The sequence below is a fragment of the Phaethon aethereus genome (genome assembly GCF_964289735.1).
Source record: "Phaethon aethereus genome assembly, chromosome: 1".
In the NCBI taxonomy this organism is placed as follows: Eukaryota; Metazoa; Chordata; class Aves; order Phaethontiformes; family Phaethontidae; genus Phaethon; species Phaethon aethereus.
The window spans coordinates 207,283,308-207,308,958 of record NC_138575.1 but is presented as its reverse complement, the minus strand read 5'-3'; the positions used below and the strand labels follow the sequence as shown (position 1 = coordinate 207,308,958).

At 41.5% G+C, this 25,651-nt stretch overlaps 1 protein-coding gene across 1 annotated transcript; it reads right to left on the bottom strand.

Moving 5' to 3' along the window:
• Positions 1–8,488: 8,488 nt before the first annotated feature.
• Positions 8,489–25,277, bottom strand: TMEM123 (transmembrane protein 123; the record flags this gene model as incomplete). The annotated part of the gene is made up of 6 exons (XM_082014378.1): positions 25,034–25,277; positions 19,398–19,463; positions 17,119–17,169; positions 12,283–12,474; positions 10,692–10,845; positions 8,489–8,513 (listed from the first exon to the last, which is right to left on the bottom strand). The coding sequence occupies exons 1-6, from the start codon at positions 25,092–25,094 to the stop codon at positions 8,489–8,491; spliced, it is 549 nt and encodes a 182-aa protein (XP_081870504.1). The 5' UTR covers positions 25,095–25,277.
• Between the last annotated feature and the right edge of the window lie 374 nt (positions 25,278–25,651).

The window sequence follows — 25,651 nt, the reverse complement described above, 5'->3', positions numbered from 1 at the left end:
TCTGAAGTCTTGGGTCTCATTCTGTAAACTGATAGTCTAGAGACTTCTATTTCCTTCCTGGTTGACTCTTACTTTACCCTTTTCAGCTTTGTAACTGTAGACTTGCATAGTAGATACCCATAGAGGAAAAGCATTCATAGGTATTTCACAGGGGTTTCGTGTCAAATGGTAGAATAATATTGTCAGGGAAACAGCATCAGATCCTGCAGAGGTGGTGTCAGCTTGGCTCTTACTGTTGTTGGCTGTCTTCAGCCATATCTTCATGCTCAGGCATGGCCCTCTCCATCTTCAGACCTGCCAGCAATAAGACATTTTTAACAGTACTTTGGTGTCTTATATTCTGTAGTGTGAGGTGAAAATACCATTTCTTGAAGTTTTAGGATGCCAGTGTTTGCAAGTTATGTGCACGTAGCTGGCTTTCATCACTTCATATGTGGCTTTAGCCATACAGGTGTTATCTCTTCTAGAAAGAGCACCCCATTATGTATGAAAGTAGTAAAGTGTATACATTAAAAAGAACCTGTGTGGGCTAGGTAGCTTATGACTCATTATAGTGACTTGCCCTGTGTAATGGTGGCCTAGTGTTTAGAGCAAGGCTTGTATTAAGTGGGGGAAATGTTTGTCACTAGCAAATAAATTTCTATTCGTACCTACAGATGCTGTATGTTTGGCATTTGTATACGTATTTCCTGTTGTACCTCTGAGTTGTAATTTACTAAAAGTCCCCCTCTAAGTCTGTGAAAGAAACTTCTGGGCCTCCTGCTAGAATCACCTGCTATCTTGGGTAAATCTCGCCACTGAGTTTGTAATTTAGACTGCGCGTGCAGTTAACAGTATGTTATATTTCTAGCATAATTGCAGCTTCAGCATTGAATCGAGGTTTAGTCTAGCTAAAGAGGGCCAAAACATTCTTTTATTTGTTAAGTATGTGATTGAGGCTGATCTGTTAGCAGATTCAGGATGTTTCCATCAGTACTACTGATGACTAAGTTTAGTGAGGAGAATTGTGCAAATGAAGATACAAATACATTCTAGTTATCATCAGTTTGTCTTTGCCCTGTATCTGTGAGCAGCACCTCCTGGGCTGGAGTCCCTTGCAAAATAATACTGGTGTTACTAACTTTGAAGTCTTCCTTTGCCGTCTGGGGCGTTAGGGGAGGGGTGTAAGAATCTGGACTGGTTTGTCTTTAGACATTCTTAGTATGAATTCAGCAACACTGATGTTTGATTTCATCCATTATTCCGTAATTTCTGCAACACACTTTAATGGTGTGCATTGGCTGGCACCGTAATTGTTTTAATGCTTTGGTATGCATTCCTTGCAGTACATAGGATTCTTTCCTTTAACTGTAGATTGGCTTGCTGTAACTCTCTTACATGCAGACTTTTGTCCAACTTTATTACATGTATATATCTTCCCTTTAATTTTGATGTTAAAAATGTACATGTTTTAAACCCAGTATGTAGTTTTAAACAGTTTTGATTAACATACTTTTGCTTTTCAGGTTTTGAAATGTTTCTAAATTCTCTCTTTGTCTTGTGTAGCAACTTAAAAAGCTGTCAAAGATTATGAAAATTTAAGGATTAAAGCGCATGGCTTGAAATCCGATCTTGAGACCCAGAAATTAGTAGTAATAGAACCAAGTATACTTTCTACAGATTCAGATGAGCCTGCAGGTATTGCTGGAGAGGTTGGGCTCACCTGAAGAGTGTGGAATTGTTAGTATGTAAGCCCTATTTCTGAACGGGGAAGGGGGTAGGGAAAAACATCGTAGCAGGCAGCTTTTTTAAGCAATGCATTTTTCTTTATGACCATATGGGGATAGAGTTTTTCAAGCAACTGGCGTTGCTATGTATAGATCAGATGACAGGGCTTTAAAACCTGAGTGATTCAGGTGTATAGTGACACTTGTGGTGCCTGAGGGTATCTTGGGACCTGCAAGATACCTGTCAGTCCTGGTTAATGAGTGTTTTGAATGTCTTAGGCAACTTCAAACAGCACTGGCTGCCTGCATCTAGGCACCTGGACTGCTTTCTGAGAAGTGGAAGAACTCAATCTAGAAACTACTGGGTAAAATTCTTTGACCTAGTTTGGGCAGGAAGGCTAATCTAGGTTATGGCTTTCCGCTCCTCCCCGCTGTAATGACTGTGGTTGCCCTGATCTATAATGCTGTGCACGTGAGCATTTACGCTCTCCTCAGTACTACTGCAAGAAAGCTGTAATAACCATTGCTGTCTGTAGCACATTGCAAACAGAACCTTAGCAAAACGTTAAACCCTGGAGAAGACTGTCTGCATAGTGTTATGTTTGGAGAGGAACAAGAGATTTCTGTTACTTGTGAACCAGCTGACCATGTTCACACTTTGTTCTGTGTCCACTTCCTTTGGACGCATTTTCCAGAGCTTTGACAGGGTTAAACAGCAATAAACACCCCCCCTGCCCCAGGCTTTCTGTGCAGCTCTGCTGATCAAGCAGCTCAAGTTCTCGGATGTCAGCATTCCGGGTTCATAGCTTGTCTTGAGCTGGCAGAGTGTGTTCTCATGGCTTTGGCGGTGTAGAGGGTGGGAACTTTGGTATCATTGGAGTTCAGTGGTCAGACTTGCTGTAAGATGAAGATAGAAGGCAATATTCCCAGCTTCTACAAACAAGTGATTTCTTCACTTAAATGAAGCTTATCATATCTGCAAAAGGATCTAGCCTGGAGCAGTTGCAGTTTCTGATACTGGTTTGAGATACTGCAAGATACAGTGGCTTCCCAAGTAGCAGCTGTATGTTTGTCAAGCAAAGTGCCATGAAGCTTTATTCTAACTATTCTAACTTTATTCTAACTAACACAAAAAACATGTGTGTGTTGTGTGTGTGTGTATGCTTTTTTTTAACTGAATGTGTATCTTTTTCCTCTTTTTGCTTTTGAGCATTGACCAGGAAGCCCAGTACTCTTCAAGTTGAAGACAGCGTGCAGTCCTAGTATCCACGAGTGATCGGATTGCCACCAGTCGCTATAACAGAGCACTGCTCTTACATGCTGAAATGAATGGCCACATATGAAATATCTAGGAACTCAATTAGCATGATATAAAAGAAAAATCTTTATATTGCTGCTTCTTGCGACCAAGGGAGTTAGTAGTTGTTATAGTAACTCCATAGTGCCATGCTCTCAGAACTCAGTTCTTTGCTATATTCCTCACGTCAAAAGAAGAGGAGCACATGAAATTGTAAACAGTGTATTCGTCTGCCTTTAATTCTGTGTTGTGGCAATTGTAGTGTGGTGAGGCTGAGGTATGCAGTATCACGTTTAATGTTGCAGATGGACTGAACTTGCAAATTCAGTTTTCTTGCTGTTAGTTATTCCTAAAGTGACCTACCTCAGGTATGTGAATTCAGGCAGGAGGTGTACTCTGGACACGAAAAGGTATTCTCTGTTCTGTTGAACTCCTTAATATGCAATTGTTGTCACTCTTGCTCCAGAGGTTACTAGTGCAGGGAGTAAACTTCCTGAGACAATATGAAATCACCAGTCCTTCGTTTCTGTTTTTAATTGAGTGTGTGATCAACACGGTTCCTGATGCTCTAGCCCAGCTTCCTCACTGATGGCTGCTGGCATGGGACCCTTCAAGCCTAAGAGTCTGGGGTATTGCATACGCCCTGTGCAAGGAAGAGCAGAACTCCAGCAGCAGAAAATGATGCGCTATTTTCAAAAAGAAACAGGTGAGTTATTTTTTTCTCTTTGAAGAGGTCAAAATACACTATATATAGTGTATAGCAGGAAATTGTTTGCACAATAAACAATGTCCTAGCAGTGGCTTTCACATTTAGTTTTGGCCTGGTGAAATTTTTGTAGGGAAATGCTAGAGAATTTGCCAAAAGTTTCTAAGCTCATGTGTTAGAGGGTGTAGAATTGGTCAGAACAAAGATCTCTTTCTGTTGGATCTGTACAGCTTGACTTACTGATGCTCTGTTCTTTTGGCAGACAGAGAAGTGAAATACTCAGTACTTATGGAATATGGGATATTAGTTTGGGTTGTGATTTGCTCGATGGAAGGCAGCTTTAATTCTAAGGGAAGAATAAAATCTTAGAAAAGATTAAGTCATATATGCAACAATCAAAAGAAGAAAGCACCCCGTTTATACAGACACTTCTTGCTTTTCTTTATGAACCTTGTCAAGGAAACATAGTTTTTCTTCTAACGCTTCAGAAGCACCCATTACCTCAGTGCTAGCCAGATCAACAACTCGGTTTCCAAACTGCTTTAAAGTTGATGTGGAGAAGGTCAGAAGAAACAAACAGTAGATAAATTAAAAATTTTGGGTATCAGAGTGAGAATATATTTCCTCTTGGTATTCTAAAAGGACTCCAGAACTTGGAGTCCCTTTTATTCTTTCAATTTTCAGAATTCCTGAATTGGATGTTTTGAAGTATAGGGATGACCTGAAACTGAAGGATAAAATGAATCATTGATCCCGTCTTCAAAGTAGTCTTTTTATAGTGAAGCAAACACTGAATTCCAATGCAAGCTGAAGCTTAGACCAGGATGAACACCAGGAACTGGCAGTCCTTGTGTCTATGCTGTTAGTTAGAACTGTTAAACACAGATTCCTACATTCATTTAACTTTCCTGTTAAGATTGCTGTCTCCATCGTAACACCGATCAGGACTCCGTCAATGTTGTCTACAGAATGAGTTTATGTCCTGCACAGGTCTATTCTCGTTCTATCTGCTCCCATATCACAAGCTAAATTCTTAACCTCCTGAGTTATCTAGGCCATTTTCAGTCTCCAATGCCATTCCACTTTACTTTTGGCAATATTGTCATTTTGTTGCTTGTCTCTTTTTCAGTAAAGCATGTTAAGAATGCTGTGTATGTCTTCAGGGCAAAAATAGAGGCGCATGAGTATGTAAAAGATTTAACAGTCTGAACAAAAAGGAAAGGTATGAAAGTAGATTTACAAAGGGATGTTCAAGTTACTGAATGTAATGTTCAAGTCACAGTAACATGATCTTGCTTTAATAGTTTTTTTAATAAAAACCCAAATATAGCACGGCAGCATTCTGGACTGGTTTGAGGCCTTTGATGTAGGCCCCATCAAAACAATTAAGCTGGAAGGGCTATGATTTGGTACTAGCATACAGGCTGAAGGAAAGTTGCATAAAAAGCAAAGACAGAATGCTGCAGTCCTGAGATGTGGTCATATGGTTGATCTTGACGTGTTTGAAGGGCAAAAGTAGCATTCATGGTATCTGACCTAAGGTGGCTATGTTCTGTAGCCATTGGATAACTTCCCAAGCCTCTGTAGTATTAAGTGAAATAAATTTAAATATGAAGCACAAACTCATGAATTTAAAGGATTAAAAATTAGGGGTTCTGTGAAAGAACGGTAATAATCGATGGAATGCTGGTGATGGGCTTAAAACATGATACTGTAAATGCAATTCTGAGATGTGTCACCAGAGGGGTTCCTCATCAAGACAAAGCGATGAATGCATTGCTCAGCCATCGGTGCTAGTAAGAAAGCAGATATGCAGTCCTGATGACAGGATGAACAGTTTACAATATTAATAAACTCAGTTAAGAAACAGCTGAAAGACTGACTGTAGCATAAGTATACCTAGAGAAGGGGAGGAGCTATTTATGCTAAAAATTTGTTGCATAAAATGAATATAAGCAAATCATAAACTTACAACTGAGTTTAGAATAACTGATTACCAGAGAAGTGTGTGGGAAGAAACTTCCATCATGAAGGGATTATATTTAGGAAACGTTTCTTTACCTAGAGGATGGTCAAACACTGGAACTCCTAAAGAGGTGGTTGATGCCACAAGCCTGTCAGCATTTCAGAGGCATTTGGACAATGCCCTTAACAACATGCTTTAACTTGGTCAGCTCCGAACTAGTCAGGCAGTTAGACTAGATGATCATTGTAGGTCCCTTCCAACTATTCTCTCTCTTTCCTTACAAGAACTAAGTGCCAATCTTTAGTTAACATAATCAGGATTTCTGAATGATAAATTACTATTTCAGTTATTTAATACAGTCAAACCCCTCTACATGTACAGAGCATTCAGCTCCAGGGCTTGTTCCAGTGCTGTAGAGCAACCTCCAGGACTGAGGCCTAAATATGGACTGAGTGGTGGTATGATACACTGAAAAGCTGTCCTGTTCATCCCACTTTATAAGTGTGTAACTTAAAGCTGGGATTTCACTTACCGTGGGAAAGCAAATGTAAAGGTAAGGGTTAAGATTTATCAATTGCACCTCACTCTGTCTAGTATCCAAACACCTGAAAGGAGGTCAGGCTTTAGATTTGCACTGACACTTCTGAAATCTTAAAGCAAAATTACATGCTTATTGCAGTAATGAGATTACAAAATACATTTCAAATGATTGAGCTGGGAAAAAATGCACCAGGTCTAGTATTCTAGCATTTAAAAGTATATATAGTGAACACTTCTTATTCAGTGGTTATGACTGTGGAAAGGGTTGAGGGAATTATGAAACTACTAAAATAAAAATTCAACTGAAATTGATATAGTAACTCCAGAGATTTAATTTTATTTATTCATCTGTACAACAGAGGTGAGACAATCCCAGTAATTGAGTTGCACTTAATTGTCTTAATTTCTACAAAGTAAGGAACTGCAGTTCTATGGAAGAATTGTTTACAAACTCTTCCAAGTCAAACCCATAGGTTTTCCACCAAACAATGCAATTATGAAAAATCATAAAAGTTACTTCAAATCACTCTTCCCCTTGTACCTCAATCTCAGTAAAAAACAAAATAGCCCTGCTACCCCCATTTCAGGTGCGTGGCTAGTGCTATTAAGACTACTCATTAGCCATGGTTTGCTGGAGTCAGCTGTGCCTCAGACACAACAGTTTTACTACTCTATGTGAAAAAAAGAAAAAAACACATCCACATGCCCACTTTAACATGGCATGTCAGAATAAACTATTGCTCAACAAAATAATTAACCTGTGCCAGAGCTGCAGTCTTACTTCCCCTGGTGCGTTGTAGCCCAGCACCCTGACAGACCTATATGCAGTTCCTGTTGTGACCTCTCTCAGCTGCCACCACCTCCTGTCTGTGCCCCGCGTGATGGACTAGAGAGCGCCAGCAGTGCCCAGGATGGTCAAGTCCCAACACACCAACCCTCATCACCAGGGAGAGGTCTACAAGTGGAGCCTGAGCAGGACTAAACGATTATTTAGTAGCAAAAGGAGATGCAGGCCTGTATTTCTTGATCCTTGCTCTAGTTTTCCTTACACCAGTGTACATTAGGAGCCCATCTACTGAAGTCAGCAGGTTTACCTCAGTGTAAATGCAAAGTGATACAGAAGCAGCATCAGCCATCTTGCACAGGACCCCCAGTGTATTTGGGCCTTCACCGGTAGGCTTTTGACCAGACCTCTGTACACATGTGCAGCAGTACCAAATTCTGAAAATAGTTGTAAAAATGCAGATTATATTCTTCTAAAATGCTATCTTACAGATTTTCCACTTCTCTGTGTGACTTTCAATGCTTTTCAAATGCTGCTGAAACATTGCATACAGCTGCGTAATAATAAAAACCAAGCGTAAAGTGATTGCTACATTCAACTTAAAAGCCAATGTTTAGAAGCAATTTTCATATTCTATCATATTTATGATGGCACAATTACTTTTTTCCATTTTTACTTTATATTCAAGTGCACATTTCATCAGGACATGCTCGAAAGAAGCAGCTATGGATTGCATACTCTTCTTACAAGGACCCAGTTAGAGAAAAGGGTTGTGGATGGATACCTCCAGTCTGTCCATGCTTCCTGCAGCTAGTCTCATTTGTATAGCTTGTTAAGGAAAGTCTCTGAGGGTAACTGGTGAGCTAATGTCTGAAGTTTAAAGTACTTATTATCACCTTCTATAAAGTTAGCAAACCATGTCCCTTTATAGCCTAATAAAAATTAACTAACTGAATTGTTCAAAGTCCAAAATCTATAAACTAAATTTCACATCAAACTCTGAAATAAATACAATTTAATACAAAACATTAGAGAAAAAAAACATTTTACTTGCAAAAACCTATGCCTGGTCTCAAAGGTATCCTATTTAACCTACTATTATCCATTATGGAACGCAATGGATTTACACAATATGTAAGAAATAATTGAATGAATTTAGAATTGCAACAATGCGATCCACTGTGCTAGTAATTAGCTATTTCAGAGACTCCGTGTGTACCTTAAAATGACTTGATATATGTGTTTCTTTAAATTTTGTTACAAATAATGGAAAAAGAAAATACTGTCTCTACAAAGTGTTGAGTTCCTCTTCTTCTTATAAAAGCCAATACAAAAAAATCAGGATATTTAAAGAGCTTCTCAACATTTTGCAGGATCACACCCAAGAGAGGTTTAGAGACTGTGATCATATTTATGAAAGGAACTCTTTCAGAAGTTACAACAGCTGTGATAAGGATGGGTTTCCAACACTGTCTTCCCCGAAGTCTCTTTAAATGATGGCATCGTGTTCATCACTGTAATAGAAACACAGTAATTAATGTTTTGCAGTACAAGCAACAGTCGACACGAGAAACAGACACCCAACTGCTGCGAAGAAGGTTATTTTGTGAACAGAAGGCCATCCTTCTGGGAAGGGCTAAGGGTACATTGATCTGGGAGTTAACAGTCCTCTCTGAGCCAAGCCTAAAGTTAACACAACTATTTCATTTTGTCAACACGCCTCCGGCTTCACTAGCATTACTAATGTTTTTGGCTTTCGCATTTCATTCAAGTACAGATTTTCAGATCAGCTGTTGCTCAGGCATTTTTATCCTATCTATCTTGCCTATATCCAGTACTAACAACTAATAAAAAGCCAGTTTACAAGCTCAGCAACACATTTCCTGTCTTTTAAAGACACTGTTGATCTGAATTCTACAATATCCATTCAAATGCTACTGTGGATTAACATGTATAGTAGGGACTGGCTGAATTCCACGACCAGCAAGCAGGAGTCAAGATGGGGAAAAAACACAAGGCCTACAAACTAGCATCCTAACAAGCCTTAATGACATCACCTCACTTAAAACAATCTTCTCAACTGAGATGGATGATACTGAACAGGAAAAAGAAAAGCAACCTAGTTTTAAGAATTCCCAGTTCTTAAACTAAACAAGGCACAAGGAGGCAAGTCTGGAAGCCCAGAAGAGAGCTCAGTATAAATGGCAAATGACATGGTACAATTTTGATTTAACTATTCACTACAAAAAGGGTGAGATACAAGATGACATCAAAATCACAGATGTCTGACTGGTTCTGTACTCTCAGAAATGAATGCTGCAAAAGGAGAGGAAAAGAATAGTTCCACAAAGAAGAACCATACCCAAGACATCTCCTGTCCCTCAATCTGGTATCATGAAGGAGAGAGATCAGTTGCCTGGACGAAGTTGGTGGCAGAGAATCTGTTTAATATCAGTGTTTTTCAACTTGTAGTCTACAGACTGTCTGAAGTCCACAGACACCTTCTAAAAGGTCTTAAAAAGTTAACTAAGAAAAGCAAGCTTACTCTCACTAGGCTTGTATTTGCTGTACAGCACCTACACTCCACAGGGAAAATAGCAGCAGCCCACAGCTCAAAGAAGGTTGAAAGTCACTGGTGTACACAGAGTAAACAAGTGACTTTATGTGGGATCCAGCCTATACCTTTCAATATCCACAGCACAGACTTCTTGATCTAAGCGTAGCTGCCCTTCCAGTAAGTGAATACAAAAACACATGGAGAGGCTGATTCATCTGACAGATTTACCCTACTTTAGGGTAATATGAATGATATGAAATGACTAGTTCAGATGCAGATGCCTGTATTCAGTTAAATGAATTCTACTTCTCATTTCATGGACTTGTGAAAAATACTGAAAGCAGGTTCAGGGCGTACAATTTTATGGACAGGTTTCTGGACTTGAGAACAAGATTAACACAGGAAAATAAATATTAGAAAGCAAGCAGTTGGCCTGCCTATATTGCAAGGTGGGGCAAAAGTTCTGAGTTCATATATTAGACAGCAACCAAATACTGGTCTTTTAAAAATGCAAATAATGGCCTTTGTTTTCTGTGACAATAAATAAATGAATTAATTCAACAGTGGTTGCTTAAGAATGTGGAATATTAGATGTCTGGCTTTAAAACTGGCTGCTCAAACTACACTTGAGGGTACATAAAAGGTGATACAAAAGAGAGATGATAACAGAGTTCCAACAAGATGTCATATAGGTAATAGAAAATAGAGCTACTACAAAAGAATTAATGGCAAAGGGGAAGAAAATGTCAAAGAGTGAATAGACAAATAGATTCTAGAAGAAAGTGTCAGGAAGAACCAGAAGGCTTGCAAATTGCAGCAAACATTTCAAGGAAATGTTTTCAAGGAAGTGTTAGCTATTCATGGAACAGCTAAAGGACAATGATCTTTTTTAAAAAAACAAAAAGCTTTTATATAATAGATCGGAGAAAAAACCCACACAGAAGAGAGGCATAATAATAATAAGGAATAGCTGAAGCGGTGAAAGACAAAGCATCACAGTTAAATCTCATAATGATATTAATATAATGTATATTAAACAAATGCATGTATCAGTGTTCATTCTCCTTGTTTTGCTTGTCCTTGTTCCCCTCAAGAAAGTAATACATTGACAAGGGACAATCCCTTGGGAACTTACATGGTTCTATACTGAATGCCTCTTCTAGAGTGATAGGTTTTGCATCCAATGTAGAGAATAACTAGGACTCCAAGTGTCAGCACAATGCCACCTACAAAACTGCCCACATCAAATCTGGAGGTTTTGGCTACGACAGCCTCAGATTTTGATGTAGCTGAAAAGAAGAAAACAAAAGGCACTTTTTACAGAGCTTGCAAAATTGTGTTTTGAGGGACTCTAATATCCTGCCCTCCCCATTGACTAGATATATCGTCTAAAGACCAAATTAGACAAATTTAACAGAGCAACTAGCAAGATACCAACCAATCTAGACACCCATTGTTAAGTGCCAGATTCTGGTGATGCAGGAGCACCTGATCCAAGTGCTTGCCGTCTCTGAAAAACTGACTGCCCCTTCTCCTCTCCACCCCCCTCTTTCCCCTGCCTTTTTTCCCCCCTGCTCTCCCGCCCTTCCATACATGCAGCTCCTGTCCTTGTGTTCCTGTTCTAGTGTTCTTCATACCCTCCATAAGCCAATTTAACTCACTAAGCTGGCCTGAAATTAACCCAAGCACAAAAGGTAGCTGCTTTTAGTTCATGCATGAGCATGCTGAGTCAGCCTGCAGAGGGGTCCAACAACCACCAAGTCAGTATAGTTACATGGTGGGAGTAAAACACCTTTGGTGGCAATGAGCTGTTGGATTGCTTTAGTTTTTCTTATGGAATTGTACCCTCACTCTACAAGTGAGATCAATTCTGCAGCCCAACACAAATATTGACATAGATAACATGACCTCAGATAAGCCCCAGCAGTTTCCACGTGAAAACTGGTTTACATCTGCTACAAACTCACACCAGAAGACCCAGGCTGTGCCCATCTATTTGTACTCGCCACAGGGAGTGTTACATGGCCAACTAAAAGTTCTGCTAATGACAGCTTCACCTTCCCAGTAACGCTCCACTGATATGTGAGCAACCCTGATCTGTTTAGAAGTGTATGCATGAAGTGGTGCAAACAAGCAGCTAACAGCAAGGAAATGCTGAATTCTACACTTACTGTTTTTGTATTAAAGGGTACTGTCAAACTGTATTTGATAACTTTTACATAAAGTGTGACTAATTCATAGTCATACTCAATCTGTCATCAGGGATAAAATTCATTACATTGCTACAAATGTAGCTAACAGAACTCAGTCTTTCTACCAAGCCAGTAGCCATATTTTGAGCCACAGGTCAGATGTGAAAAAGGAACTATTAGAGATGAGTTCAAGTAAGCTGAAGAAGGGAGACCTGAACAAATACAGAAGTTGTATCACAAGCCAGGCTTTTTCCTAACATTGCTAATCTCCTTGTTGGTAGCTGCTGGTTCGTACCACTCCCATTTAATTTTTTTTCCTAAATATATCAGGTCTCTCAGGTTAAGTGAAGCCTTATTTAAGTGGAGTCCTCAGAGCAACATTATTGTAGCCAACTTAATAATAAACCCCCACTCATTTTACTCTCATTTTTCAGCATGCAAATGCCTGCCACCTTTGTTATACCACTGTAAAATTGTACAACGCATGTCAATGTGTATACAAACCTTTATAAGCTTCTTGAAATGTGAACTCACCTGCTGCAGAAGTGAAAGAAATCTTGGAAGTGGTCACCACTGTAATATTGAGTTGTGATGATGTGACTGATGAAGCTGTGGTGGATCTTGTTGTCTGGCTGGTTTTGGTGGGCTGAGTCATCACAGTGACAGACACAGTGGTGTTGGTGGGCTGACTGGTACTGGTCAGATGAGTAGTACTGCTGGATGTACCTGGGAAATTTTCATTTGCGGTATCACACAAAAAAATACATGAGAATAATAAACTGTATACTCGTTGAATAAGATAGCATTTATCATACCCAAATAGAATGACAGAGTAACAATGAAAATGCCACTGCATGAATATCCCAGCTTGCATACAGACTCGTCCCCTATGCATTTCCTTTGGGAAGGCCTAACTTCTGATTTCTGGGGCTCAAGGTCAGGAATGGTTTAAAGGAAAGGCTGTAAAGACAACCTGGATAATACCTGATAGCTTTTAGAAGGGTCCATTTTTTGTGGGTAACACTATCCAATTCCACAGAATCACACCTAACTTACAATATTTTAAAATGTGGTAAAATTCTGGATCAAGAGTAACTTTCCATTGGAAGCACCCAACTTTTCAGATAACTAAGCTTTTCTGGTAAGAACGATTTTAAATGAAAACGCACCCCCTGCCCCCACAATATTAGTAATGATTTAATCTTTCGTTTGCTTTTGAATGAAACACTGGCTTTATTAAGGCTGCATGCATATTAAACTTACCAGAGAGAATTCTGTATGTACGTTAAACTTCAAAAGGTTTTCTACATGTCATAGAAGTTCAACTAAGTAAATCTGCTGGCCTGTATAATTTATATAGTAGCAGCTGTCTTGCCAAGGTTAAAATAAAGATTGGAATGCTGTTTCACAAGTTTAACTGACACCTAACATCTTTAACTTTTCCTTTGCTTTTACATAACATCTGCTTTTACTTAACACTTCCCCTTCCCTCCTCAGAAAACACTAATGAATGTTTTATTTTATTAAAAAAAAATTATTAAAAAACACGTATTTTATTCAGAATAAAAATACCATGAAGCAAATTCAATAGAGATTGATATTTAAAGCAAAATCCTTAGAACCTTAGTAGAAGGCAGCCAGCTAGAATGATCTTAAGAATAATTATTTTTTTTCCCAAGAAGGAACTAACAAGAAAAATGAGCCTGTTATGCAGCTAATATTTCTTTAAGCGGACAATAAAAGGCAAACAGTTTTTATGTATGAAGGAATTTTAGGGAGAAAAAGCTCCCTTTGCAGCTGTCCACTTCTGTGTTATTTCTATAACCTCACACAAGCTGGGTTCATTTTAAACACCACAAAAGCCTTTAATTATGGACATTTAAATGTCTAATTACATCCACGTTTTCTTGAAATTGTCTAAAACTAGAACAACTGAAGAATAGGTAATTTCATCTCAATTCCACAGTGAACTTGATATGAAATTTCTGCTTTTTTTTAAATACAGCATCTAAACCGCTTCGATAGAATAATGTTCCTGTAAGTGTGGTTTAAAACAAGTAGCTACACACAGAATGGTGTCTTTGCCAAGACTTAAGTATTACTGTTTCCAGTACAGATGTAAGCATCAAAAACTGAAACATGACAATGTAAGCATTCAGAAAGGAAGTGGCCTATACAACACTTTTCTGAGACATTTAACATTAAAACTGCTGAAACAGCCCAATACAGTCCCCATAGTAAATGTTATTTATTTTCCTGTTCTTTGATGTTATAATTGTATTGTGCCATAACCCGAGGAAAACATTTTGAAATGAGCATTCATTGAGATGGAACAGTTGGAGTGCTGTATTCATCTGCTTACCTTGTTAAAATTAGGAAATTCAGTTCCTCTATGAAGCATGTGTAAAACACATCAGATAAAATTCAGGGCACATTTTAACACTTACAGGTAAACTCCCCAAAGGCACAATGTTCTATAAATACCAAACGGTTCCTCACTGCAGGAAATTAGCAAGGAAATGTCTATATGGAAACCTTCTACAGTTATATGACATGAAATCACACCTGGTAACTGCATTCCTAATATAAAAGATACCAAAAGAAAGACAACTATGAACGCAAGTGTCAGCCAGTCAGTTTTCTGTGGTGGTTTTTTTTTATTTTTAGCCCTGAATTCTGAGTGTCAAACTGGCTTGTGTTTCTGAGCAATATAATGACTAACTGGTGCACACGTAACATTATTAAACAATGTTACACGAAGATGGCACTTACTCTATGGGCATTAAATCACCCTGCAAAAAACCTAAGTCAGCACAAAAAAATATCCAAGCAGCTATCATGAGAATTGTCAGCAAATTTGCACATTACTTCCCCCCCCCCCCCCCCCGAATCCTTTTTTCTTACTTTATCTAGATTATAGCACTTGGTGATGTAACAGTAAGAGTAAAATCTGGTTAACTGCCTACAGACTTATCTTTCATGATGTATTTAGCATCAGCCATTTCAAAACATCAATGGGAGGCTATCTGAGGCAGCTGGAGAATTTGGGAAGCTGACATGAATTGTCATGAATTGACTAATCTGTTCTTCCGTGTCTTTGAAAAACCTTACCCGTACTATTTTACCAACAGAGTTAAGATGAAAGAACATTTGCTAACAACATCTGTTCCTTTATCTTTGATTTCCCTAATTACTTTTCCCCCAAAAGACCAGCTGTGCTTCATCGAACATCATGCTAAACCAACCCAGACTGCCCGAGTTAATTTTTATTATTTAAAAAGGATGCATGCCAGTAATATAGTTCAGGTTTATGATGCTTTATTTTTAAAGGAGACAAGTATTTTACTTTGTATGCTACCTGTGTTTAAACATTAAATAGCTATGCTATATCCATCAATCAAACTATATATATAGCATAAAGATAAGAATTCTTAGCAGCATGGACTACTCAGTGTTGTAACTCAACAAGAACAAACACAACAACTCAAATTGCAGAAGCACTGTGCTAACATACAAAATAATTATTATTGAATGCTCTTCCTAAAATAAATACTCTCCTTTGCACAGAAAATGAATGAAACAGCTTCTGTCATGAAAACCTTCCAAAAAAAAAAAAAAAGGGGGGGGGCAGAGACTTTAAGCAAAATGAAGTACATATATCCATTAGTCTTTATTCTGAAGAGGTCAAGATAGATAATCAAAATGGATGAACATTGTCTCAATATTTATGAAGCTTTCAACAAAAAAAAGAAAAAAAAAAAGAAAAAAAAGACGTGAATCACAAACTACGTGAAACAAGGCATAGCCGTCTGTTAGGTTTGTACTGTGCCTATCAGTATAGGGCGCAGGCCTCTTTCTACTACTATTATCCAGACATAGTAAAGCTCAGACCTCTGGAAGAAACCATAGTCAGGGTTGGAGCAGAAGGCGAAAGGACTGGAGCACAGGGTGGGTGAAACACCAGTGGTTAACAATGGCTTTACACACAGGAAAGTCCCCAAGGCAACATGGGGATTACAAAAATCTCTCCACTTTCCAAGTTAGACATGCTTAAACTGGCACAATGCAGGCAATGGAATGAGACACTCTACCATTTCCCTGCTATCAAAAGGAAGGTCTTTGCAGAAGTTTTGTTTTTTTTTTTTCCCAGTGAGTATTTTATTATTAAATGAATAACAAGCAACCTGTGGTAGCTCAGAGGTTACCTGGAGACTACAGAGACACAAAGTGAGAGTTGTACTGGGACCTGTACTGTAGCTGGGACCTTATGATCAGCATAAAACTCCACAAATACACAAAGTATTTGTAGGGTAGGTGCAGTATTTCTGCCCTGCTTTCACATGGCCTTTAGCACAAAGGGGACGCAGTTCATGCATGGAAATAGCTTCTCTTCTCTCAGATACAACCTTTTACCATCACAGACTGAGCAACTGCACGACATTAATTCTTATCCAGTCTTTAGTGATGTGATAAAATATGCCTGTGCAAGTTCTTCCAGAAGATGATATTTTTAATTTCCTTTTTTAATAATCTCACACCAACAGAGCCAACAGTTAGAACATTGCAAATACAAGCGGATGAACTGTTTCTTTGAGTCCTAGGTTAAGTATTTGCTTTCAAACTCTACTAGTTGATCTAATACAGCTATTTTTTCCTTCTACAAAGATGTGTTTTGTAAACACATTATTTACGTTGGAGCATCACACCTGCAACACTGCTGCCTTGGGAAATCATTCTTACCTACAGTTCTTTTGCCAAGTTGTAAAGGAAAGATGGTAGTGCTGGAACAACGCAAAAGTACCTGTGACAGATTGTCCCAGATCTACTGCTTGTGTCCCACTTGAACTCCACTGTTTTGTGCTATGAGCTCTATAAGGACTGTTTTCTAAGGTGTAAGGCGCCATGAGTCTTACATAAAAGGAAATGGAGTCTTACTCAAACTTAAGCCCCCAGGACCTCATTATACTCTAAATCTATTTACTATGAAATAACATTAAACAGATATGCACTGTTTGCACAACCACCTATTCATCTTTACTCCATGAAAATGGAAGAAGTTTGCTTAGAAACAAAGAATGAACACGAAAAAGACCCACTTTCAATTCTTCCTTGAAGCTTTATTTTGATTCCTGTTTTTCAATGGCACCGCAAATGTCACTGCTTCTACTGATGAAGCAATGCTACCTAAGCTTGAAAAACAGTACGGCTTCATTTCAGTTGTTTTACAGGTTGCCTCCCAGCCCTAAAATTATAATGCCTCTCTCAAATACCCACTTCTGATGGATATTTCTTAAGAATTTTGTATAATCAGAGGTAAGTTTCGAGCTAGCTGCTAGGTTCATAGTAATGGACAGATGAACAGATACATACCTGTAGATTGTGTGGATGATGTAACAGTGAGACTGGATGAACTGCTATTGTCTAGAAGGAAAAAAAAACAAGAAAAGAAATATTATTAATTTTCATTTTAACATACTATAATTAAAGCACTCACAACACAATACTCAGGGTATCTGTTTGCAGGCTACAAGTGGGAACAGATCAGAGAGTATTTCAGCCCAAAGCAGATGGTTCTCTCCCTCTGCAAAATCCTTCCAGATCTCAGTGCAGCACAAACACAGCTACACTGTATGCACAGCAATGCCCAAATGGTCTGCATCTGAATTCTTTACATCTCCTCTTTTTGCTCTCTTCCACTTCTATGTCATGCTCTATTCCAGCTGCTGTTATCAGCCATACTGTCACTGACTTTCTTGACCTACTTAAGCACCGTGGGCTTTTTTTGTAGTTTTTATTCCTCTATTTCAGTTCCATTTCCTGTCTCTCAATCTTTTCTTTCATTTTGCTGCATCCCCGTTACAAACTGGGCTCATGCTAGGAACATACTGTAGTCGTGTCAAGCAAGGACAAACGAATACCCATGAAACATCTTCTGTGTTCTCTCTACACAAGGGTCCTAAGAATGTACCCGTTTCCAAAGGCTTAAAATGTAAACCATGTTTCAGTCCTAATGGTTTTGTCCTTCCCTCCTTTTTTTCACTTCTACTTTTCCAGTTCTCTTCCCCCCCTCCCACCCCGCTTCCTACTCATGTTACTTCTAGGTTCTGTCCTCACTGCTGCATCCCTCTTCAATGTTTCTTACAGGTTAATCGTCTCTTCCTCCTGACAAATATCTACTGGGCTGTTCAGTAACTCCTATTCCTGGAAGCATCACTGCCCATACTTCCCTCCCATTGTTCTGCGCCGCTGTCTATGCTCATTCTGTGATTATTCTTTTCTCTGAAGTGACTGATCTTTTACAGCATCCTCCCACATGGCTAGTGCTATGCGCCTTGCAGCAGCTCTACTGCGTTTTAGCATGGCTGGAAAACAAAGTGCATAACCTCAGAGATGACGAGAATAGCAACACAGCTACCAGAATCAAGAAGTAGGCCTATTTCCTTTGAACAGATCTGCTGTTCTCACCACTGGAAAAGTCTAGTCTAAAACAGTTTTGTCAACCCTCTTTGCAATTGCATACATGTTATGAGCAAGCTCAGGTTTAAGAACAAATGCAACAAATTTACACCTTCATACCGCCTATGAAAAAGGGGAAAAAAATGACAGAGGGAACTACTTTGCCTTTTCTTTGGTATAATCATAGGCAACTAGTCCCACCATTGTGGTGTACTGCACACACAACTCTTATACTGACATACCTGGATATTAAGTTGCAGATTTAATTGCTTTTGAGAAACAGTCTATGATTGTACAATTACAAACGCATTCTTTCTTGGATCTGTGGACTTTTATACCAGCCTCAGCCATGGATAGGCCTGGGGCTAACCCTTTCCCACACTGGCCCAATATTGTAACCAGAACACAGCTTTGGGCTTCCCTCAAGTTCTGAGTGCTTGCTTCTGCAACCCTGGGAACACATCTAGATGAGGACTGCATGCTCATACAGGTGAAAAGAAGCCACATACACTGCCTGGAATTTGGGTGTGAGTCAGTAATGCAATTAAGACAAGATAGACTGAGTCAATGAGCAGAGTATTGGCTATACATCCTACTTGTTGGCCAACAGCAAATTAGATGAGTGAAGTAGTACAAGGCAAAAATAAGTCAAGGAATATGCCTTTTGCATGGCACATACTTAAAGGTGTACAGCTTAATGCAGTCAAAATGAGATTACATTATGAAATAAATGTGTACATTAGCAATGAGATCAAGCATGGAGGACTTAAGAGTCTATTCTGACATTAAAAATCAAATGAAGAAGTGCCTCGCCTTTTTCCCCAAGAGCACTGAATTCTAGCCTAGCAGACTTCTTGACCTAGTGGTTCTCTTTGTAACTGTAAATTGATGTTAGCAGGTATTTCTAGTTCTATACGTAAAATGTTTCCATTTTATTCCTCCTCTCTCTGTTGCTCTGGGGTACCTAAGGATATTAGGATTGAATCGTGTTCTACTGTTCCTCTTAAATACCTTTAGCTGTCCCGGAATAGATGAGACAATCAGATTATCTCCCTCCTGCCCTACAGCTGTTCACAATTCAATAAAATAAAATAAAGGGCAAACTATTACAGGACTGTTTAAGACATACAATAATACATATTGCTCTTCTTGATGCTACTGAGGAACAGCAACAGAAATGCCAAGAGTATTACCTTGCAACTTATAGTCTGGTGTCATAAAGAGTGCAGTACTGCTGGAGTTGTTTGTCTCTTCATTTCCTACACAAAAACCAAGAGTAAGATAGTTTTAGGTGCTTTATTGCTAGGAAGTGAGAAAAAAAAGGGTTAGTACAGCATCTGTCACTTGCTTTGGGCATATAAATGACTAAACTACCATGGGCAGGAGTTAGGCATAATGGTAATATAAAAGCATGGTACCACAACAGCCTGCTCTTAGCACATTAAAAACGACATTTGCACTACCCAACCATCAAATGAACTGGAACGCCTTCCAATCCTCAGTTTTATCTTCCCCATCATCACCATCCCAAGTTCTCTTCTTCCTTGAGATGAAAGGAGACTGAAAGAAGAGGTAGAAAATCAGGCACCTTCCTTCAGTAATAAGATGTGACCCGCATCACCTACAGTAAAAGGAAAAGAACTTCTCACATACATCTTTTCCTATAAAGTCTGCAAGGCCTTTGCAGGCAGTTGGACATTTGCTCTGCCCCTGCATGGGCAACATGGTAAGACAATGATCTCCACCAAGAAGTTGCATTGCTTAGTTTGGGACTAACAGCATGTTAATGCATCCACTGAGCATTTGGCAGGTGGGGAGCAGGATAGAGAAGGATCACATCTCCAGAGAAATATCATCATGCCCTAAAGACTAACTGAGGCCTGATTACACTGTCCTCAGGCCTGGTCTACAAACAAGTGGTAAAATTTAAAGATAAACCACACAGAATGGCGTTCAAAGAGGATCGGTTATGGATTCTGCCCTTGCCAAGCAGAGTTTAGTTTTGACCACTTGTAACAATATTCTGCTGAAGGCAAGGAAAAAACCTGAACTAATTATCACAGAAATAGGGTGTTTTCTTAGTAGTTACAAAACCTTAGCGAAGGTCTCAAGAATGGTGCAGTTTGGAAATACAAATGGCAAACAACTCATTGTATCTCACCCCCGCAATATCAAGATTGAGGCAGCACTGCAAGGTATGTTAGACTGTTAGGGAGCTTAGGGAGAAGAAACAAACAAAAAAGGGAGGATGGGGCACAGCTAAACTAAGCTCCCCCAGGAAGGACCCAATCCTGCAGAAAGCAGTCTACATCAGAGCTGATCCCCCTGCATTTGACAATGATCTGACTGAGGAAAACCAGAGCCAACAGAAAACTGACATTACCCCCTTCCCCAACAGAGCACAATGTTTTTTGCTGCCTCAACCAGCAGAATTAGCTCCCTGGAGGATTAGATGAAAGAGAGGGGCAGGAACTGGAGGTGGAATGGAAGACAGGACTGTATTAGGCCTCGTTCAGGTCAGCCTGGACTGCACACCTTGAAAGACGTCAAGGTCTTTATCCAGCTTAAAAGATACAAAATTCTTTTTCCTCTTCAAAAAAACCCTCAACATTGTAAGTTTCTTAATTCAGATCACAAGCAGTTGCTCCAGAATACAAATACGTCTCAGTATAGGGTACTGCCTAAGTGTATGGCACATCGGAACATGTGGCAGCCAATGGGACAGGTGAAAAAAAGAAAATCTTAAAATGCCATTATTCCCAAACCGTTCTCTACCCTCAGCCCCTTGGATTTGAAGCTGTGTGTATCACTGCAGGGACAGCAGGACACTTCAACCAGGGAGGCAGGCAGCACCCCTGGCTCATGGCAAAGGGAAAAGCAGCACAGGCTTTTACGCAGTGATGGCTCTGACAACAACTGGAGACTTGTTCGAGACCACAGACTGCACAGTGCAACCGGCCCAAAGCGAAACAGCGAGGGTTTCAGGCCTTCTCCAGGGAGCAGAAGCGCAAGGGTTAGACATCTGCACTGACCCAGGTGTACCCGCGCAGGCGTGAGTTCAGGAAGGAAAGGGGAGAAAGCCAGCAGCCAGCTGCAGCGTGGAAGGTCCTGCACACGAACAGCGGTAAAGCTCTCCGGGCCACTGTAGTAGTTGCAATATTGGGCCTACAAATCTTGAGCAGAGAAGCTCTGTGCTGATGCCTCTTCCCACCGTGATCCGGGGGGGGGGGGGGTGTGTGTGTGGAATCTCTGTGTTGGTTTTTCATGATGAAACAGAACTGAAGCAAGGACATACCCAACTTAAAACAATGCACTGAAGCACCACATACCGGAAAAGGACAGGGAAAGGGGATCAACAACATTTTTGTCAGACAACTCTGTTTTCCTCTGTTTAGGGTCAGGTGCAGATGCAGCTAAAAACATAACTGCTTGTGGCTAGGCGGGGTGTATCTGAAGGCAAGCGTGCTTCCTGTGAAATGCTACAGCGCGGTTTGGTACGCTGAGCGCTTCCAGGGCCTCTCATGGTTTTGTTGCTCTAGTGTGTAAGAAGTCAGGAGTTGGAGACAATTTGGATACGCAAACTTTCAAAAGGGCAAAATCAGGCCAGTTCTTCCAGCTTGATAATGGAATTCAGCTTCCAGAAGTGGCATTCAGACATGGGAGCTGAAGATCCGTGCTTGTGCTAAACACATAGATAGATGCAGGGTAAGTGATAGAGATAGCTGAGATATTTATTGGCAACATACAGGACAAGATTTTAAATGGACATGATTTTTGCCACATCCTGCAAAAATCAACACAGTGGATAAGACCTATGAACCTTTAACATTAGGAATCTGTAGACGCCAGCTCAGGCATGTACCAAATCATTATTCTCTATAGATGAAGCCTGGTAGAAGAACCATACACTGATGAGTGGCACTATTCATTGAATTCCCTGCATGTGACAAATGTCAGTCTGCCCACTCCCGCGTTCACATTTAAGATAAACACATTTCTAAGGACTCACAGGCTATATGTGAGTATTTAGTACTTGAACTAAATCTCATGCTGCAGAAAGATGTTGGTATATAAACTCAGATTTTTACTAAGTACAATTTTACACATTAATTCTGAGAACATATCAAAAGTCATATATAAAATTCTTTCTGGGCATCTTCTCAAGTTTCATGCATAGCAGCTATGTAGGAGAGTTTTATGCCCAAGCCATTCCGCTGTTGTTAGTTTAAAAGTACAGCGGCACTGACAATGCACTGTCCATCAGAAAGATCTCCAACTTGCACAGTAACCCCTAAGTAATCCAAACGAGTAGCAGCTGAGGTGCAGGAATGGTTAAAGCAGAGATGTTAGAGCAGCAACATAAATATAACCATCCCCTAGGCAGTCTCCACCATCAGGGTACTCATTCTTCTCAGGTGAAATGGCTGAAACTCAAGTTTTGTAGATTCACATCCCCCCCTGCCCTGATCCCAAACCTATTGTAACATCTGCCAGTCAATTCTGACAAACTATAAATTCAAATCCCTGCTATCTGGAGACTTTACATTTCTTTTCCCTTTGAATCATAGTTCTGAACTACTAGTACCTAGTTTTGAAGTGGTGTTTTTGACCTACCAAGAAGGTAGGTCATCCTGAGACAGAGGTTGGGCAGGATTATCTCAGCAACTTTTTGGACAGGTCCTTATGCCTTAACATTGTGCAATTACCTCACAGTCTTGCAAGAAAAGCATAAACACCATTGCACAGATACTTAAAGAAACAACATGGATCCAAGTAGCTGGTTCTCAACCCTGGTCAATTTGAGACTGAAAAACTACACCACCTTTTACTGTCACCCAAGAATCTAAGAGAAGTAAGGAGATAAAGTGAAATCAAAATGCCATGCCCACTTCCAGGTCTGGAGGCTGCTGCTCATTTTTTGTACTGCGAGTAGTTTTGTTTACAGGTAAGCTCTTGGAAGGCATTGCTAGCTATCTTTTCTGAGCAGGGCAGGAAGGGGGTGAGGGCAGCTTCCTGCCAGGGAGCATGGATTCTCCTGGATTGCTTGGGTTGTCAGGAAGCCAGCTGGATTTTATATAATAGTGGGGAGGATTTTTACTAAACCATAACATCTTGGTGATGTTTCTTCCACTGATTTGACCGACTCATAGAAATAAACTTTCCAGCATAGTAAAAGAAACAGCATCATATTGAAATAACCAGCCTGCCCAAAAATCTTAACTGGAGCGAGGACAAATCTAACTGCCACTTTCACTTTTTGCAAATCATAGTATTTGATGGGTTTGTCACTTTCTCCTGTAGTGTTCATTAGTGAATCAGAAAATTTTGCTGAAACCAACACAACTCTCAGTGGTACCTTCTGGAAGTTTCCGAGTAAGTGGGCAGAAAAAAAAGGTACTTCAATAGACATGTCACGCTGAGCCTTAAAAGGGCACAACTTCTCTCAACATATTATAAATGGGGTCTAGACCACAAATTCACATATGGAGGAAGGACGATATTTGATTGCCAAAAGTTAGATGAGATCATCCCTGTCCCAGGAGACAGCACTGCCTTACACTGAATTAAACCAGCATATGCACTCAGGAAGCAGCATGATAAAAGACAGATCAGGCCAATCTTACATCAAATGAAATGACAGTCTATCGTTGTAAAATGGAGGCCATAAGATCTTAGCAAAGCAGTAAACAGGTTACCAATAAACTTCTTCAAAAAAAGCTTAAGTTTTTTGGAAGGGCAATTATAAAGCTGTTTACGTTACTAAGTTTACTTTTTTTTAATCGATTTATATCATAGCTTCACCAAATTAAACAACAGCATATTAACACTGCTGGACCGACCGATATTCCCCAACATTACCTACAGTAGGTTAATTTTGGTAGCGATCTTTTGGCTTCTTTACTTTGGGAAACTGTGGGGTGCTGTATGAGGCATTTCAGCCGTCTGGAGAGGCAACTCCGGCAGCTCAGACTTTTCTATCTCTCGTTTTATTCGAGTGCATGTCGACGATAAGCCCCTGAATCTGGTCTTCTGAGTTAAAGCACAAGAAAACAGGAGGCTGGGGATTTACTAGAATCGGCCACTAAAAAGAGGCATTGCTGCAAGCGCCCGACAGAAACGCGACAAAACACAGCCTCTGCCCTAACAGCAAAGCCACGGTGACCCCAAAACTATTAGAAGACACTCGCCGCGAGCAGAGGATCAAGAAAAGGAAGGAAAGCGTCTCCTTCCAGCCCAGCCCGGGCCGAGGCACCGCGGCTTCCCCGGCTCCGCCACGATCCGCTCGCCCAGACGCTTGCAGGCGCGCAGGAGCGGGGAAGCGCGGAGCCTGGGGTGCGCAGGGCCGGGAGCGGGGCGTGTCCGTGCACCCCGCTGCTGCGTGCAAGCGCGCACACCCCCCGACACCGAAACGTTCCCCGGTTCCGTTCTTTTAAATTGTTTCGACTTCAAAAGCGCCCCGAGTATCAAGCCTCTCACCGCGGCTCCGTTGCAGGCCCGCTCTAGAGAAACCGGCCGCGTGCACGGTGCGACCGCAGCTCTTGTTTTAGAAGGTGGAAAGAAAAACATCAGCAAACTACCGAACCTCCCCGCAACTGGGAACCCGACGGAAGGAGCACCTGGCGGGGCGGCGAGGGCGCAGCCCGCACCCCCGGCCCGCTCCCGGCCCCCAGCGACACGGCGGGGCCTGGGGTCCGCCCGGCGGAGGCGTGGCGGCAGCCGGTCCGCCCGGTGGCTGCCGCCTCCGTGCCGGCGGAGAGAGCGGCGGCGGCGGCGCGGCCGCCCCCTGATGCTCGTGCCGCCCGTCCCGCCCGCCGCGGCCGCTACTCACGGGAGCCAGGGACGAGCAGCAGCAGCAGCGCTGCCGCCCGCAGCGCGCAGAGGAGCCGCATGGCCGCCGAGGAGCCGCCGCAGCACGCGAGGCGCTGCCGCAGCACGCGAGGCGCTGCCTGCCCGGCCCGGCGGGGCGGGGCCGCCGCGAGGGGGCGGAGAGCCGGGGCTGGGGGGTGCGTCCTGCGCGCGAGGCGGCGGCCGCTCGTCCCGCCCGCAAGGCCGCTAGCGGCGGCCGCGAGCCCAAGCCCCCGCCCCCGCGCGGCGCTGCCGCCTCAGCGCAGCCCGCTCCTCCGCGGGGGTGTCCCGCCGGAGTCTCCGCGCCCTCCCGCTCCCGCCGACTGTCCAGCAGGCGGGGCGGTGCTACCCGTAAGGAGAGACGCGTAGGCGGCGAGAGGGTCGTGCTTCACCAGGCGGAGGTGATAGCGAGTAGCGCGCCGGTGGGTCCGTGAGCGCCCGCGGAAGCCGGCGTCGAGCACTGCGCGTGCCGCCCGCAACCGGCGCTCACGATTCCTGACGTAAGCCGGTCCGTTTTCTGAATAGCGTCTTAATATCCCCCACCAACAGAGCCCCAGGAGCGCGGGTTTGGCCTCCTTGGCAATGCCTGACCGACAGCCGG